This window comes from Strongylocentrotus purpuratus, unplaced genomic scaffold, assembly GCF_000002235.5.
Source record: "Strongylocentrotus purpuratus isolate Spur 01 unplaced genomic scaffold, Spur_5.0 spur5_scaffold_5, whole genome shotgun sequence".
Lineage (NCBI taxonomy): Eukaryota > Metazoa > Echinodermata > Echinoidea > Camarodonta > Strongylocentrotidae > Strongylocentrotus > Strongylocentrotus purpuratus.
Window position 1 is genome coordinate 26,983,447 of NW_022145611.1, and position 19,569 is coordinate 27,003,015.

Genomic DNA, 19,569 nt, shown 5'->3' on the forward strand with positions numbered 1-19,569 from the left:
GGTAGTGAAAAAAAATTGCATTCACTTTGCGTTACGATTTTCCTCACTACCGTCACTTCGTGAAAACAAGGACGATATCACTGTTGCCTGCATGTTTAAATACTGGGACACATTTACCTTATATATGAAATTGGCCTATAATTTTGTTCACAATGTTAAAAACAAAATAAATAATAAATCTTATTCGAAGGCTTTGCCAATTTATAACCCAACATGAAATATTGTATACATGTATGTTAACATTAATACACAATATGTATACTAGGATATGACAAATTCTTAATCGTTATTAATTTCACACATGATAGCAATGATGATTAACTTTCTACCGGTACTGCTAAAGAGTTGTTTATTGTATCCATGTACAAGTAATACCCATAATGCAAGATAATGCTAACATGGCAAGTTCAGCTTGAATATAACCACAGTTGCACAAGCTAGATCTATGTGTTGAATGGCAAGAAGATAAAGGAGTTGTTTTTTAAACGATCAATAAACATTCACAGAACTAGCATTCACATAATAAGTTTCTGTATCATGACAAGATAATTAATGCTCATTTATCAAGTTCGATATGAAAGAAAGTTTACATACCAAGCACCCATACTGAGGCAAATTACATGCATTATTATATTAATTACAAAAATATAGAGGGGAAAAAGAGATCTATTTAAAAATGTAAGTTTCTTTTTTATTAAAAGGCACCATTTTCACACTTAAAACTTGAATATAACAACATACATCAATTACAAATACAACTGGAATGTATTAATGAAATACAGATAACTCTTTAAAATACAAAAATATATATTATCTAATGTTCCTACTGTTGAAAATAGAGCCCTCAAAAAATATCATGAAAAAGACAACAACAAAAAATTCAGGAAACACAGCAATTAATTACAGATACCTCTCTGGCTCAAGTTTATATTAGGTAAATGCACATAAACTGAATAAAAAAGGCTGTAAATAATAATTGCTTCATGTCAAATCACACATTTATGAGAAAAGGAAAAAAAAGATGAAGAAATCAGCTGCACAACTTACAATCTCTGGAAACTTTCACAGTAAGCTTTCATGCCATCTCCTCTCACTCCCCCTCCCCCCCAACACACTCTCACTCTCTCTCTATACCTACCTACCTCCCTCCCTCCCCCTCCCTCCCTCCCTCCCTCCCTCCCTCCCTCCCTCCCTCCCTCCCTACCTCCCTCTCTCTCTCTCTCTCTCTCTCTCTCTCTCTTTTTCTCTTTTTCTCTCTCTCTCTCTCTCTCTCTCTCTCTCTCTCTCTTATTGACACATAATTAAACTGAAATTAATTTTCCACACTCTATTTTTTTGTCTTCCATTGCTTCCATACCGGTATGCCAAAGCAGAAGCAGCATTGTAGTAATATATTTATATAAATTCAAAGTAACCCTGAACAGAAAAAAAATATCAAACTTACTTGAATGCTATATGGCAAGGTTATGATGATGGCTGTGTGTGTGAATAATAAGGTAAGCTGATGTAAAGGAAATTTGACCAAAACAAAATCATATTCATTAGAAATTGACCTGGAGAAGAAAAAAGAGGCAAGAAGTGCCATTAATGATTTTTCGCCATATTCATTGAAATGTCAAAACATAGCTATAGCAAAGTATGTAGTGGTTTTACAAGTTGTCAGGATCTGAAGCAACACTGATGAACAACTTGGAATTGCAGATGCATGGCCTTTAAATTCCTTTCTGACTAGAAGCTACAAAAACAACTGTCGGAACTCTTGTGTATTGATCAGATTATTCTGATTGTCAAATGCATATTACTAGAATTATTGTAAGGCTGATTAATAGGAAAATGGATGTGGAGAACCTCAAACAAGCCATGCACTGTTTCTCCCACACATTTATAATACTTCTTTCCCCTTCAGCCAGATACATTCCCACATTGTTTGATAACGAGTTTCTACCACTCAGAGCTGTGGGGGAGCCATGTAGTGTTTCTCCATCACATACTTCTTTCCCCAGCGGCAGAAGCATTCCTCTAAGAGCTGAACATGGCAATAATGCACCCCAAGGAGTCCCGCTATAACCCACAATGCACCTGTGCAGAATAAGAAAAAAAAGAGAAGAAGTGCAAATATGATTACAGAGACAAACGTTGATTATTTTTAACAACAAGCAACATGTGATATACAAAATGTCAGAGCATAAAGAGAGGTGTAAATGCAAAATATCAATAGTTTGGTTCATTGGTTAAGTCTCTAATACTTCTAAGGAAAGAGTAACAGGTTCTGATCCCAGTCTGATGTTTACCTAAAGTTCATTTTGAAGGTGGTGTGATCATGGAATGGAGCTATGAACTATATGAGTCTAAAATCATTTGGGTAGAAAGAAAACCCAAGAGTTTCTTGCCATGAAATGGCCATCATAAATAAACGATTCATTAGAGTTTCTGGTTTCTGGTTTTGCAGTGGTGGCATTTTTTAAAGTTTCAAGCCTATAAGTCTAAAGAACTAACCCTGTGCACCTAGAACCCTGTAGACAAAGATCTTGCCAACCTCTATGTTGTTGATGAAGAAGATCATAGCTAAGACCAGGAGAGGATACTTTCCTCCGGTCAGGGCGCAGTCCAGTCTTCGTCTAGTCAGAGGAGACAGCTTCTCAACCTGGAAATTGGATAGCGTATCAATGAAAAAAATAAAAAATAAAAAATAAATAAATAAAAGTAGACATGAAGAGAGATCAAGAGGATGCAAGGGATGAAAGGAAACTCTATGAAAGTTAGAGGCATGTAAAGATGGGACTAGAATGCAAAATGCATAATAGCTAGTGATTATGTTTTATCTCAATTTGTAATTTAAATGTATTTGAATGATATATCTTCAATAACACACAAGGAAGCAGAGGAATGTACTGTATTTATGCCGTAATGTGGTTTTCCCTTTATGCAATAAATATATGATTTTAAACAAATTTGCATTTTGTGTTCCCGACACGTCTTTACACATCATTAATTAGCAACACTAATGAATATTTAAACAAATTATATTGTACATATATGCCTTCTATAAAAAGAAATGTTGTAACAGGTTGTATTTTTCTTGGTCTTTTCACCCCCTTGAGTTTTACAAACAGTGTGCAATATTGAATAAAAGCAATTGTATTGATAAACCTACCATTTTCTGAACTCCAACCTTTCTAGCTATGATAGGTGAGAAAGCTTCCCACTGCACCAAGACCCAGAACATGAGAACCATGACAATGATATGATAATTGAAGCCATGCCAGAAACATGTGAAACAGTAGCTGATCATCAGAGCTAGGTACTGCCGTAGACCACCATGTTGAGATCCACCGAACGGAATGTAGATGTTCCTATTCAGCAGTAAAAGAAGGAAAAAATGCATGTAGGAGGAGTGATCTGACTTTTAATGCATCAGTTTAAATCTTACTGTGCAAGGTTTTTTTGATAGATTAAAGCTGATTATTAAAAGCAATGCCAGAAACACGAGAAACAATAGCAGACTATGAGAGTTACGTATCGATGGAGGCCTCCATGTTGAGATCCACCAAAAAGGAATGAAGATGTTAAGAATGAAGGTAGGTATATGGAGAATAATTTTGATTCCATACTTCATAGTGGATATTTGAGAAATCACTTTAAAACTGATAGGTTTGACTAGGGTGATCACACTGCCTGTACACACTGTCTGCCCCATGCACACACACACACACAACAGCAGTCAGTTGGTAGAAATAGCAATTTTTGTAATTTTATTTTAAAAAAACTAAACAATATTTTTAATTTTTATTTTACATATATTTTATCCATACCTTTAACTACAATTCTGTGTAGTTTCATTGTTATAGGCATGTGGGAAATATGTTAAATTATTTAATTAGAATATTGTCTGTTCAGCCATGTGTGACATGGTCCGCTGATCGCCCATTGACTTGCACTGTTATTCTGCGTGGTGAAAATGCACCTCAATGTATAAAACTCCCCTACAAAAAATGCAATATTCTCATGTGTTCCACTCATTGAATCAATTTGGTGTTTACACTCAAGGTAGCCACAACTGTACTCGGGTCACCAAACATTTTGGTACTCTGAAATTCAGTCCCTGTGGAATGTTATGGCCTGTTGAATGGTTTCTCAGAAAATCATCATAAATCCTCAAATCTGACATCTTTTAAAAAGACAACTATACTGTGATGTAGCTGAAAGTCTGCAAATTCTTTTAATTTGATCAGTTGTTCTGAATGATTTATGAAACACATGAGGAAATAGCTGTGACAGTGATCCAAGTAATTTCCATCGCCACTGCATTGGGCCAATTTGGGTCATTTGGAATTTAATGTTAATATTTGGTGTAAATATGATCTATAAATATATGATTTAAAAAATGCCCAAAAAATGAACAGTTTGACTTTCCTAATTTGCATAATGAGTGCGCGAATATATAATTACCGGTATCTAAAATGACCTAATTTGCATATTTGATGAATATTCATGATTTTTTAAAATTTCAAATAAAATATATTTCCATTCCTGTCTGATATACATAGGTTTCACTGATGTATCATGCTCGGTTTTGATTTGATTACATATGCACATATTAATTAGGCGGACTTAGTTACCGTATTTTCACAACTTTTTCATTTCAGATTCGCAAAAATGGCAAAAATGGCTTCTGTTTTCAAAATGGTAATAGATATATGAATTTTCTTTTTTGTACTTTTTACCACAAAGATGATATTTTAGTGTCTGATAATTTAATTTATTATTTGTGTCTTAAGAAAGTGATGAATTAAGTTGTCAACTTTGTCGAATTTTGCCATTTTTGCCAATTTGACCATTTCTGGCAGGTTTTTAGGTAATTTTGCGATATAAAAAAAATGGTATAATTTTTTTTTTTAAATGGTATAAAATCACAATGCATTGACCGATTTCAATTCTGTTTTTTATTTTTTGAAAGCTTGATCCTTTGCAATCATCAAATAACATGTGTTTGTTGTACTTATTTTTGGTGTGCTATACCTAGTTTTACAGCCAAACAGTTCTGCAAATATTCAAAAAAACAGATTGAAAAAGGAGAAAAGTGTTGATTATAAAACTTCCTCATAACATTTCATTTATTCAAAGAATATAATAACATATTTATCTAAAATCTTCTGCTGAGAGCCATTTGGGTTGAAAGCTAGAAAGACATTAACTCTTGAGTTAATGTCCTTTCTGGCTCTCTACATGACAATATGAAGGGAAAAAAAGTAGAACATTCTGTTCAACTGTTAGTGAGGTGAAATCTTGATAAATCCGTGAACTAGAAATAGAAATCCTTCTCTTTTCAATAGCAATAGAAGTCTAAAGAAAAATGTGATATATTACCCCTGTATCATAGAGAATTGTCATTGTCATTGAAAACACATCTTTTCTAATGTCTCTTAATTTACCTATTTGATTGTAAATTGTATGATGTTTTTTCTTCTTTCTTTGTAATTATATTCAGTTTGATGTGCTTTGTATCTTATGAATAGGCACTTCATAAGTGAACTGTGATTATATCCTTCATCTACATAATGGCCTTTATTCAATGTATTAAGTATCTCCATGATAAATAAGAGGTATATTGTTTTAACAAATGGGGGTATTATCCTCTATGCCTAGTGTGGCTTTCACTTTCGCTCTCCATTATTCTAACATCAGCACACACAGGATTGAAGAGCAGCAGGTTATCAGGAACTGGATATAGATGAATACATGAGAAGGGCCCTACTTCATCTAAAGCATTTTAGAGTTACTAGGAAATTAGGAAATAAACTTAATATTTTAATAACTATATGAGGTAAAAAATGTTTTCAATGATGCATGGAACCATTAGTACACGACTATACATTATTCAATACATACATATTTTACCGAAATCAAAACATTAATTTTTTTTATTTAAAAAACAAAATATATAGATACTATTACGTTCGAGTTGAGACCTACTTGCTCTCGTGTATTCATATATATTGGATTGTGAATGATTGACAACTTGATCTAAACAAAAGATAGCTGAACAAGATGATCCACAGTACAATTAGAAATTTCTTTCAATAACATATGAACTTGAATTCCAAAGTAGTGTATTCCGTCAAGATATCTTGTAGAGAAATTCTGATGATGGTGGGGGAGGGGGGATGAAATGGAAGTAAAGTGTTATAGGAGGTATTCGTTCAAACACTTACCTCAATATAAATTGGTACTCTCCCCTGTCAAAATACCTGTGCATATAAACAGAAAACACTTCTGTTAAGTCATTATAGATATCAAGAATCTACTCAACACTTGGTGAGCTCTGGAATAATGTAAATTAAAATCAGGATAAAGCAAAGGAAGGAAATAAAAGGAAATTTCACTGAGAAGTGGGTACATGCTTTCCAAAGTGTGTGCAAATGTTCATGCTGCCTAATCTATACATGACGTGTTTTTTCAATAACTAACATTACATGTGCTTGATTATACGACCTTAAATTTTAACCACCTTTGGTACGATTTAGAAACTTTAAAGGGATCCGGTAACTTTGTCTTAGATCCTGTAAAAAAATCCTTGATTTAGCTCATGCTGCAATCATAATTATAAACTTTTATGTCAGTTAGGAACCCCATGACTTTTACAAGCCGATCGCCTTTCTGATTATCAAGATATTTATGATTGAAAATCGAAATCAAATTTTGCGTTTGCCAAATGGTTTTGATAACACTATAGTCTATTGGGGAAAACGAGTATGGTAAAACCGGTCACTCAAAGGTTTTTGCTTTTTTGAGGCACTTCTTGATCATTTTATAGCGCAATATTTTTAGGGCTTCAATATAAGACCATATCACAGACACTGATAACATGTAGGGCCGTACATCTCAGATTTAACTTTGTTAAACGATCCCTTTAAGCGGAGAGCCCTGACTAAGGAGAGCTTTAATTGAACCCTGTACCTATAGTAGTAGATCCATGCCATGTATTCCACTCACCTCCATCCATGTGTAGCTGTCAGTAAAGTCTGCATGCATGCTGGCAAGCCTGGTGTCAGGACCCCATCAAAAATAGCCATAGCTTTTGCTAACCCATAATAAACCATGTATTGTATCTGAAATATGATAGTGCACCACTCTCCCAAGGCAACTGAGAGAGGAGTAAATGGCAACAATTAAGATTCCTTCTTTAACATTCTTGACAAAAGAAAGGCTTAAAAATACAAGTTCTTAAAAATGATTTCTATTAAGCCTGGGACATTAATACCAAAAAAACTTTGATGGTTCCTACACAAATGTACTACTGTAACTATATAAGTACGGACACTGGACACAATAGGTTAGAAAAGTATACAAATCAGTCAAGGATAACACTGACAGAAGAAATAAAATATGCATTCTCTCCCTGTCTCTCTCTCTCTCTTTCTCTCTTTCTCTCTCTTTCCCTGTCATTAAGTCAGGTTAGAAAAGTATACAAATCAGTCAAGGATAACACTGACAGAAGAAATGAAATATGCATTCTCTCCCTGTCTCTCTCTCTCTCTCTCTTTCTCTCTTTCTCTCTCTTTCCCTGTCATTAAGTCATCGGTAGAATGCAGGAGAAAGTATTGCTTGATCTTGTTCTTTAACAACAAAAGACACAAGAAAAAAAATGAAAGGACTTTTGGAAAGGTATCTGTCAGCCCTACCAGTATTGGTTACGCCAATATTTATTTCTACTTTGGCAACATTGATCCACTGTTCTCATGGTCCAAAGTCACAACAGTAGCATGTCACAAAAGCAATAAATTACAACAATGAAATTTGCACAAGTTTCTTCAAATACTGCAGACACATCAGTCGTTAGCAAAAGGCAAAAAGCTCTGGTTTGAGAGTAGTCTGTATCAAGCTCATGGTGACGTAAATAAGGAAAATCAAGTGCAAAGGCATACTCACACAAGGCAGGCAGAGGCAATGTCTGAAGATACTGAGGTAGTAGCATGAAACTGGAGAAGTAGAAGTAATGATGAATAAACTCCAGGAAGACAGCGCACAGGATTGGGCGGAGCCACATGAGACACACCCATCGGACTTCTTTCATGCTGGATGGGTAGTAGGGATTCTTGATCTGAGGGAGAAAACACAAGATCAAATTTATGTCACATTCATTTACATACTGTTTTATATATTGTTAAACAAACTGTGGAACCATTTAGTTTTATTTCATCTCATCCTTTTCTCATTAAAATGAGACTCCAGCTAATTTGATTCTCATCCATAGTACAGAATTTTAAAAAGACCAAAACATCATTAAAAAAAAGAGAGAATATATCTTTGGTTGAAAGTTAGAAGGGAACAATGATCAATAATCCCTTTTACACTTGAAACAGTGTCAGGTGACAGTCACATACCCAGACACAAAAGGCAGCCAAAAATTGGCACAAAAAGCAGGCCCTTAGTTTTAACTTCTTCACACCGTGGTATGGAAATGTGGCCCCTGACCCAATCCGGGGGATGGCTTTTCTGTTAAAGGATGTTGTTACTCTTCAAGTAAAAATATGTACGCACTTGGTTTTCTGTTTATACCTAGTGGATAAATCAAAATGTGATGAGAGATTTTCTCAGTAGGTATGGCTTCATCAGCTCGAGATCTCCAAATAGCCTGCTATTTCTGATTTGGGAAATAAGCCCAAAGTTAATAATCGCATATTCATCAGCTCGATGCTCGACCTTAAGAAATTAGCTCAAGATATTTTGCTCAGCGTTTGCGCACAGTGCGAGTCTTTGGGCTGGCGAAGACGCACTGGACGAATAGCAGGATATTTTGCAAACTAGCCCAAGATATCTCAAGAATGATTGTCTCGACCGAATATCCTGCTAATTGCAACTGCGAGCTGATGAAGACAGACCTAGTGTAACGAAAGTCCAGTCACCCACCTGCCGAAAGAAGATCTGTGGGGGCATGAAGGGGCCATGGGTGCTGGTAGGTAGATAGAATACATACAGCAGGTAGTCCCAGATAGTCCATGCTTCCTCCTCATCCTTCTTTCCCTCATCCTCACAGCTCTCCACCCTCGCTCTCTGCTGCTGCTTCACGTAGCCCACACCAAAGGCGATAAAACGCAGACAGCAGAATGCCATGGCGACGATAAATTTGACTTTGTATTCTCTGATCCCAGGAAGTAATGAAAGCTTGCAATGGAATAGAAGGATTAAAGATTGGACAAAATTGGTGCTTTAATATTTTTTCTCTCTTGTTTTCTGCAGTTCCAGATAATCCACACCAAAGGGTATGAAATGCAGACAGCAGATAGCCATGGCTTAACTAGATTCTGTAATGCCTGATACCAGGGAGTAGAGAGAGAGCTAGTGATGGAAGCACGGGATAGAATGTGAGGAAAAATATGTTTGCATACTTGGAAATGATTTTATGATGATGTCTGGTTATTGGTAAATATTATATTGCCAACCTGGCAAAAGAATGCAATGTACATCCTGGTAACCTACATGTAACTCAGCGAATGCTCACTACAGGGTATCAACTCATTAAATGTATGATGGGAAGTCATCATTGCATACTTCCTATCATACAAAAGTTATTTATTACTAAGCTTACTGCATTGCAAAACAATATTTCAATGAATTTAATGTAGGGGTAAATCTGAACTTTAGGGTGTTATTTGCTCTTCCCCCCCCCCCCCCTAGATGTCCAAACCCTGAAAAGCCTAAATAATTCTTAATGAGCCATTCTATTCAAAGTAGGATAAGATGGAATTGAAAGAAATGGACCAACAGAAAAATTTTGCTTTTCGCATGATGTCCAATGTATCAATCAAGCCCATCATTTACTTCCTACATGTACATGATTATTATATAATATTGACTGGCCTTGAGGGGTATATCAGAAATATTGACCAAGCTCAGATCATATTGCCCCGAGTCGAAAGACGAGGGCAATATGGTCTTAGCGCGGTCAATATTTCTGATATCTCCCGAAAGTAAAGCCAGTCAATATTTTTATTGTTATCCAAATCAGACATCTAGAGCAAATACAGACATCCACCATGACAATCTCAAGAACTGAACAAACTTTGTCAAACCAACACTGTGCATCCAGTGCTTGACAAAATTTTCGATACACTGCAAACTGTGTGTATTTGGTGTGATTATTACGTCACAATAGAGTGCGCGCAAAGTGCGCAGGTTCTCGTACGCATAATAGATGCGCAATGAAAATGCGACGCGGTCAATACAAGATGCCCGGATGCGAGACCGTGGAAAATACCAAGGTATATTTTCACTCGTCTCTACACGCAAAGTCAATACGCGCAGGGAGACCAAGGAAAATACAAAGAATATACCCCTCCGTTCCCACTGCTAGTGAAAACTAGGGCAATACGGTTTTGTAAATGACCAGCTCAGATGTCTGATACGGGTAATAATTATTATTATTATTTATTTGACCAATCGAAAAACATACAATGAGTATAACAATCAGATAATACATAGACATTTCATAATACATTCAAACAGCTTTAGGAAAGTGGAGAGAGAGAGAAGGATACAATCTGCTGGTCAGGGGTGACAAAAGCAATTTAAATTGCCATACTCAAAAGCATGTCACCCCCCAAAAGCATGATGATTTTTTTTCTTCAAGTACCTGCCATTGAGAGAAAGATCCAATTACAGTCACTGACAGCTGAATGAGAACCACCATCCATATCAACCATGTACGACGACCTAGGATTACAACCAAGTATGCTATGATGGCATGGATTATCAGGAGAGCAAAGACTTGAGGGCTGACGATGATGGCAGTACTCACTACAGATGAGAAGATGAGGAAACTCTTCCTGAACTTGATACAAGAATGACAAAATAATAAAACAATAATCATTACGTTAAGTATACACGAGAAATATAGAGGCACTGAACAAGTGGCTAGAAATCATCCTTCGTTTAATATGTATGCTTACCTTTTTGTTTAATTAAAAAGCGTTTAAAAGTAGCACTCTACTCTTTCCTTTTTATAGGAGTCTACTGATCTGGATCCTGTCTTATAAACAGTTGCGATCAATCACAACTAATTTGTGATTGATATCGATTGCAACTATATACAAGATAGGATATAAGAGATAGGAGACTGTAAACTGAGATTGATTCAGATCAACCGCAACTCTTTATAAGACGGGACCCTGGTATAGATACCATCTGAAAGATGAAAGCAGATGAGGATGAAAACTCGAGAACATTTCAAGAAATTATCAATTAAAAAAAAAATGTGTTTAAGAGGGAAGACTCTACATTGTAAGCTACATGTATATGTAAGGTACCACTTCAACAAAGACCTTGTGTACATTGGTCAAAGAAGATAATTTACAGTTATCAAAATATGATATTAATGATCAATCGTGTCTTTTAAAAGTGTCATTTGCTAATTACTTTGTAAAGGAATGTTAAATCTGAATCTTTCTGCTAGTAAGACTTACATGTGGCAGGTATTTAGAGATAATGAATCCACCTGTCAGGTGACCTGCGTAAATAGCCAGGGGTGTGGGGTGAAGGGTGAAAAACTTCCAATGGTTCCATTCCCCAGGCATCATATCCTATGAAGAAGGAAGAAAAATGATTATAAAATATTATGTGCCATGACAGAGAAGGGCATTAGATAGGAAATCATAGAAATTTACTTCCGTATAGAATACATTTAGCAGTAGCTCCCATGGATAAAACTTGAGATTTCTCTTTATCCATAGCAAAACAGTGGTAAATAGGAGGAGGCAAGGACCTGTTCGTGATTTTATTGACTCTATTGAACCAGTTCTCTTTAAAATCATAAATGAAAAGAAGCAGTGTATTGTACTGGGGGATTTTAACGTCGACCTTCTTAAAGCGAGCTCTTCTGGTAACGAAATGATTTTTTGCAATTTATGATTACAAAACCAACAAGAGTTACAAGTCAAACTGCAACCCTCATTGATAACATTTTTGTTAATAATATATGCAATATTCATAGTTCAGGTATAATTACTCAAGCAGTCAGTGACCATATGCCTGTATTCATGGTATCAAATTTACATGCTCAAGTTGATGGTAGTAATGGAAAAATGGTCCGTGATATCAATGATGTAAATATGTATTCTTTTTACCGGGATTTAGAATGTGTTAACTGGGAAGATGTTGTTAAAAATGATTCCAAAAATGTAAACGTCTAATACAACTTATTTATTGAAAAATTTACTTCTTTATATAATAATCATTTCCCTCTTCGTAGAGCTAAAAATTCTGTAAAGAGAAAAGAAAAACCTTGGTACAACAAGGAAGTTAAAAAATTGTGTCAGAAGAAAAACAGGTTATTTAGAAAATTCTTGAAGAATCCTAGTCAGTAAAGTGAACAGGTTTACAAACAATGGAGAAACATTGCAAGTGATGCTATAAGAAAAAGCAAACATGAATATTTCCACTCTAAATTTAATACAGCACATAATGATTTAAAAGCTACATGGAGAGTCATAAATTCCATTTTGAAAAATGGCACTAATAAGGTTGAATGCATGTCTTTATCTATTGATGGTAACATTATACATGATCAGAAGCAAATAGCGCAACTATTAAATGAATACTTTGTTAATGTTGGCATAAATATTAAAACAAATATACCTCCAAATGATATAAATCCAGGTAAATACTTACATGGTGACTATCCTACTTCATTATTTTTTTCTGACATACGGACGGTCGATGTTGTAAATATAGTACTAGGACTAAAACATGGCAAGAGTCCAGGATATGATGATATTGACTCCAAAGTTCTCAAGAAATGTATACATATAATTGCTATGCCTTTAACTTATATTTATAATGTATCTCTACAAAGTGGTCACTTCCCCGACAAGTTAAAATTAGCAAAAGTTTTGCCTATATAAAAGGGTGGAGAAAAGAATATAAGTTCAAATTATCGACCTATTTCTCTTTTGTCCATTTTTGCCAAAATCTTTGAAAAATTAGTTCATACTAAATTGATGTCATTCATAAATAAATATAATATTCTATATAATAGAAAATTTGTGTTTTGCTCAGGACATTCTACTGCCCTGGCGTTACTAGAATTTATTGATAATGTAAATAATGCCTTTGAAAGTAAACATATTGCCTTTAGTATCTTCCTTGACCTTTCTAAAGCATTTGATAATATCAACCATGTCATATTATTACAAAAATTAGAATATTATGGAATAAGGGGAGTATGTCTAGAATGGATAAGAAGCTATTTGAATAACAGAAGTCAGTTTGTTTACTTGGATGATATCAAGTCGTCTTTACTCAAGATTTCTGTAGGTGTACCCCAAGGTTCAATATTAGGCCCCCTTCTATTTCTGCTTTACATTAATGATGTTCAATATGTTACTCAACTCATTTGCCCTACAATATTTGCTGATGACACCACTTTGTTTTTAAAAGGGAAAAGTATAAATGAACTAAATGCCATTATTTGTACAGAAATTCAAAAAATTGACCAATGGTTTGCAGCAAACAAGCTTATGATCAATTAAAAAAAGACTCAATGTATGGTGTTTAAGAAAAGAAATAGACATCTTGGTGATGAAATTGAGGATATATACATCAATAATTACAAGATTGATAAAGTATACTGCATAAAATTTCTTGGAATTGCTGTAGATGATAGCCTGACTTGGTCTTGTCATATTGATGAAATCATGGGAAAAATAGCATGTGCAATTGGAGTATTGTATAGAATTAGGCCTTTCATTCCTCTGAGAATTTTAACCAATTTATATAACACATTGATCTTGCCATACCTTTCTTATTGTAATATAGTATGGGAGAAATGTTCAAATACTTTAATAAATAAGCTATATGTATTACAAAAAAGAGCTCTACGTGCAATAACCAACTCTCATCCCAGAACACCAAGTGACCCCCTTTTTAAGAAACTTAAAGTCTTAAATATTTTTGACATTTGTAAATTGCAAACTGCATTATTTATGTACAAATATTTCAACAACTTGCTGCCTGAGGTTTTTAATATGTTTATGTTAAACTCTGAAATGCATCAGTACAATACCAGATATTCCAATAGACCACGTGTTCAATTGTTAAAGTATGAGTCGTCCAGACAGACGGTCAGACACTTGGGACCTCAACTATGAAATTCATTATCTGATGACATAAAAAACAGCCCTTCGCTTGCCTCTTTCAAAGGCAAATATAAACAATGTCTTTTAAAATGTTTTAAAATATGATGATTTGTTTAAAAATAATTACTACACCACCTGAATTATTTATGCTCAAATGTTCTTTGTGTATCATACTTTTCCTGCACACAGACCGCCTGTTTCCCTTTTGTTGTGTACTAAATTATGTTTTGTACCTACCAATATATTTTTAATTTATTCCTGGAGACCAGCCCTTGACAGGTCAATGGCCTTCGTTGGCTCTACCACAGTCTCAAATATAAGTTCTAGGTGCTTCAAATTCTTTTAATATTGTTATGTTATTTTCTTGTTTTGTTTTGTTGTATTTAATCAGATATTGTATGTAAATTGTTATATGTTTTTTATGAGAAGTGGAAAATAAATGAAATGAAACAAAAAATGAAAAAAGATGAGATGGCTCAGCAGAGGGTTCATATCTAGAGGACCTAGGCTCAAAACCAAATGAATTTGCTAGTCCCCTTTGTGAAGGTTTAAAATCTTAATAACCCTTTTCCCCTTTTTTACAATATTAATTTCATTCATATCTTCATAGTCTATTAGAAATTGATGAACATAAGATTCCACCAAACATACATTTCCTGCACCATACCTGGATAAATACCCTCTTTTAACAACTATCTACAAGAGCAATTGCCTCCAAAATCATCCCCAAAGGACAATTATCTACAACTACATTTAAGAAAGAACCCCAATTACCCTTGAACAACTACATACAGGGTAAATTAATTAAGTAGTACCTTTCCAAGGGGTTGTTGTCCAGAAGGGGAGGGGTGATGCCCAAGGAGAGAGTTGCAACACAGTCCTTCTGCTTATTACAAATATAAAGATTTTACTTCCTTTCTTGCTAACCTCAATAAGGTTTAAAATTTGACAATATACAATTTAGTTATAGCTATCATGGAAGTTGGCTCACTGCAAAAATGCTCCACATTCAACAAGACTTTTTGAAAGAAAACTGTTTACCATTCAACCAAATTGAGTGAAACATGGTCTTGCAGCACTCTGGGGTTGTAGGGAAGACCAAAGCAAATGTGCATAATGTATGACTGCATGTAATGACATATCTACTATCACAAGCATGAGATATCACAAGGGAGAATTTCCCTTTGGTATTTTCCCCCTGAAATCTCCTATTTTTATATTTGCAATGAGTGTGATATGCACTGGTAAGAAACCTGCATACAGCAAATACAAGGAAGGAAGGAAGGTCAAATTTGTCCTCCAACCACACCATATCACATGACTTCCTCTGTTTACACTAGGCAGAATAATCAGCTAGTTAAAGAAATAGAAACCAAGTTCAATATTTGAAACAAAACAGACAAAAATCATTCCCTTTTTTCAGATGTTTCCTGAAATGCAAACAGGGAAGGAAACACTTATAATCACAGGTGGATAAGGTCACTTGACATGCAATAGAGTCATGGTTAAATTTTGATGAAGATATCATAGGTTGTTATTTCCATATTGCTAATCTAGTTGCCAACAGTACACACAATCTCGCATGATATGAGACAAATGTGAATGCCAACTAGAAATAAAATGAACTTCCTATTGATGTGCAAAACATGACAGAAAAAAAAGCTCTACTGTTTAATTTGATATTCTCTGAACTCTCTATTTACAAACTTGGATATACACCTGCCAGTATTTCTACTGTGACAATTTTGTGACCTAATTGATTCAATCAATTAACTGTGTCAATCAATTTGGATCCCCTTGATCCCCCTAAGTTAATCACAGTTTTCATGAGATATAAAAGAGTTTATTACCACATTAAACAATCAAAATTTAATCAGGACTGGTAGATGTATTAACTTACACATAATAATACCTCTTTACAATAATAAATTGCACACAACAAAATAAAAATAATCTGTATTTCCAGGATATTTCCCCTGTAATCCAGAAAATCCATTTCATTTACTCTTAATGATAAAATAATATATTTAAGGTCCTCTTAATCATATATTAACAATATTGTATGGCTTTGTTTTTGTGTGATACAAGAATATATTGCTCTTGCTATGTCAATATTAAACTCGTCTTCGACTCGTCCAATATTGTCATAGCTCAAGCAATATATTCTTGTATCACACTCAAAGCCTTCCAATATTATATAAGTATTATCACTATTACTAAATAATAATGTTCAAATTTCCACTTCTCATCAAAAAAGCAAAGTGAATCAAATATGGCACTTACTTGGTACCTCTTTCCCAAGATCTCCCAGCCAGGTTGAAGTAGGCCACGTCCATTTATCGTCTTCCTCTGAAAGGCTGTGTAATAGTAAACACAATCGTTGATGAATGAAAATCCTTTGGCTTCATTGCTTAATTCAGCAATTGAATAGAAAGAACTTTTACAAATGTATTGGTTCTTTTAGATGGTGCTTATTAAAATTTCAAGACAAAACTAAAGATTAATTAGAAAATACTTCAAAGGTTAAAAATGTTTATGTGAAAAGCTTTTTGATAGAATAAATTTGATAATAGTTCTTGAATTTTCAGGAAATCAACTCTGGTATTAGGGAGGTGTTCTTAAAAATTGTTGGCTGATGTAACTGGTTTATCTTTGAAAAACTTTCAAGTTGACCATACCTTTTTTTAACACTTCTCCCAAATAATTATTTTATAAATTTGACAAAAAGATCTATATCCATTCTTTTGCAATGAAATAAATATTTTCAATCATTGCATTTCCCCACTATCATTTAAAAGTAGCCCACTTATATTTGGGGAGTATTCCACTTCACTCAATTTCTTATGCAATATAACAAAAAACATTTGAAGTTTCAAGCAAAATGACTGTCATTTAGGTTCTAGTCGCAATGCGGATTTACATAAATCTGATATATTGCTTCATTAAATTTATCTATTTCTCCTCACAAAAGAAATTAACAAACTTTAACAAAGATTTAACAATGATACAAAAAACTATTTTATATTTTGAAAATTTTCAGCCCTTCCATGAATCAAGATACATAATTTGAAAGGAGAGTTTAGCACTGCCTCATTAAGGGTTATTAATAGTATCATTACCTTGTGATGACTTATACAGTTGGTATGTGGCATAACTATAAACAACTATAACCACCGTGGCATACAGCAGGAATTCCGATATAGGAAGTCGAGGACTCGACCTTTGACATGCTGGAACTGCTTTTTTCTCTCTGAAATTCTCTTCCCTTTCTTTAATGGTAGGTTCATCTGTTTTTCTTTCCCTCCTCTCAATGTTGGTTAATGATTCGCTTGTTTGGGCCATTATTCTAGAGCTGAAAAAAGAAGATGAAGACAGAGAGCTTATACAGAGCATTCTTAGTTAAATTCACTTAGCACCCAACATTAATAAGTAAGTAATAAAAGAACCTATGATATTGTTCTGAGAAAAATTCATGCTACAGCACTTCAGTATTATGCTGAATATGGTATGTATTTGACTGTGTCAAGGCTTGAAAAGTTACAATCTATGGTTTATCATGCAACTACCGCGCATGTATACTCTCTCTTCGCCATGTTAATCGAAGATACATCATGGATGAATCGTCAGTTAGGACGAAGAATCACCCTTTTTCCCATCAAAGACTTCTTCAAATTATAATTTCAAGTGGTTGGAATTAAGATGCCCAGACTAGGAGTCGAAAAACATTGTAAGTCAAAATTGTAATTACTAGACTACCTCTTTACATTCCGAAAACATGTGACCCAATCCGTTGTTTTAATCGTTTTCATAAACAGGCTCTGGAGCTCCGACGTCTTTGGCATCAGCGTCGGAATTTAGAATTAGAATTTAGAATTGATGATGTGGCCAATGTGGGTGTGTCGAAAGACAAATTGCAAATTATGCAAGGTTCATTGTGAGCTTTACGTTCTGAAATTTGTTAAAATGGTTCTCCAGAAAGGCGAGAGCTTGGTGATAATAATAATTTTTTTTTTTAAAAGGCTTGTATGGCTAACATGTAGACCTAGGTTACTTCAAAATAACCATTCATCCCATCCGGCATCCTCCACTGCACTGACCTCACTCTTTGTATTCACCCACACAAATAACAGCACACGGGACCCTTCATTAGATAACCTCAAAACATGAACAAACTCAAATTAACATACGAAAAAGTACAAATTTAAACTATCGAAGAACTCAGTTGATATCTCTAGCATATCTTTCACAATGTTTTAAAAACATTTGTAAATATATCATCGAAACAATCCATACTTAGGCTTAATTTTGGCTCTCTTGACACAGACATTCGGGAGCAGTCGACGGCTTGCCTTAATCAATTAATTCAACGAAAGAAATAATAAATAAATATTTATATCTTTAAAAAGTATAGTTATCATCATTTGTTCTCTGAGTAAAAATAAATAAAATAAGATATAATAAATTATAAGAAAAATAATGGACAATGAAATATTTCAAATACAAAACCTCTCGAATTAGGAGAAAGTAAAACGAACGAGCCGGACTAGAGAAACCTATCGTTTCACATTGATTTCCCGTAAACAGGGAAGCCACTGCACGTAAGTACCTGTGCACATTGATTGCGGAAGTAGGCATCGGCGCGGCCCAACCGGCTCCTCACGTACGTGGAAAGATACGGTACCCCGCCCGCGCTAGAAGGCGCTGAATATAGACCTAACGAGTCGAGTCTAGGTAACTTTATCACTACTGAGGAAAGCAGACAAATCTATTTGTCTTAGATTTTATCGTACGTATGATTCTCTTTTTGGTATTTTATGCTGTATCATATTAGTATTTGCATCTAGTAAATTAGATCTGCCGTCACATCGATCAGGAAATCAATCAAAAAGACAATGACATCATCATGATCATGATCATCTAAAAATAATTTGAACCTGGGTATATGTGAGTGAGTGAGTGACTGTAGGCTTAGTGTAAATATCTGTCAGTGTGTGATGAAGGTTTAGCATGAACTGGCTATTTGTCATTTAAGAGATGCGTAGTATTTATCTAGATCTAATACAGAACAAAAGATTCAGTCTCTGAAATTGATGGTTCTGCTGAGACTGCGTCAAGCTCCACTGATCGCATCTATTCTAAGCTAAACGAGCAACAGTGCGCACCCCCTCATCCTCCTTGTTTGGTTCTTACGGGACGATGCATGAGGAGTGTTCCAAAGAAGAAGAAGGAGAAGAGTATTAGAGACACTGAAGCATGATAATTACATTGTATGGGTTAGTGAGGCCAAGGGGAGGCTTTTCAATACAGTTTGTGTGTGAATGCTGATTTCATCGCGCACAATTTTTTCAAGAAAATGGGCAGATTAGCTGAATATAAGGCGCTATATTTTGATGTTTTACAATGATTTTCGATGTTATTTTTAAAGTATATGAAAAGA

General features: G+C 34.7%; 1 protein-coding gene across 2 annotated transcripts; it reads right to left on the reverse strand.

Annotated features, from left to right (window-relative positions):
- Positions 1–1,261: 1,261 nt before the first annotated feature.
- Positions 1,262–18,699, reverse strand: LOC579717 (protein-cysteine N-palmitoyltransferase HHAT). Of its 2 annotated transcripts, none has more exons than XM_030999352.1 (12): positions 18,639–18,699; positions 17,252–17,484; positions 16,416–16,489; positions 11,463–11,579; positions 10,634–10,831; positions 8,911–9,165; positions 7,930–8,101; positions 6,994–7,144; positions 6,213–6,248; positions 3,155–3,353; positions 2,497–2,644; positions 1,262–2,079 (listed from the first exon to the last, which is right to left on the reverse strand). In XM_030999352.1, exons 2-12 carry the CDS (start codon positions 17,472–17,474, stop codon positions 1,949–1,951), a joined length of 1,704 nt encoding a protein of 567 aa, XP_030855212.1. In that variant the 5' UTR covers positions 17,475–17,484; positions 18,639–18,699; the 3' UTR covers positions 1,262–1,948. The 2 variants fall into 2 exon arrangements, with proteins under 2 accessions (XP_030855212.1, XP_030855211.1); XM_030999351.1 differs by lacking the exon at positions 18,639–18,699 and adding an exon at positions 18,426–18,507.
- Between the last annotated feature and the right edge of the window lie 870 nt (positions 18,700–19,569).

Coding starts and splice junctions, on each gene's coding strand:
- LOC579717 (XM_030999352.1), bottom strand. CDS start 17,474: ATGGCCCAAACAAGCGAATCATTAACCAACATTGAGAGGAGGGAAAGA. Junction 11,580..16,415: donor TCTTGGGAAAGAGGTACCAA/GTAAGTGCCATA, acceptor CCTTCTTCATAG/GATATGATGCCTGGGGAATG. Junction 8,102..8,910: donor CACAGATCTTCTTTCGGCAG/GTGGGTGACTGG, acceptor TTTCTCCCTCAG/ATCAAGAATCCCTACTACCC.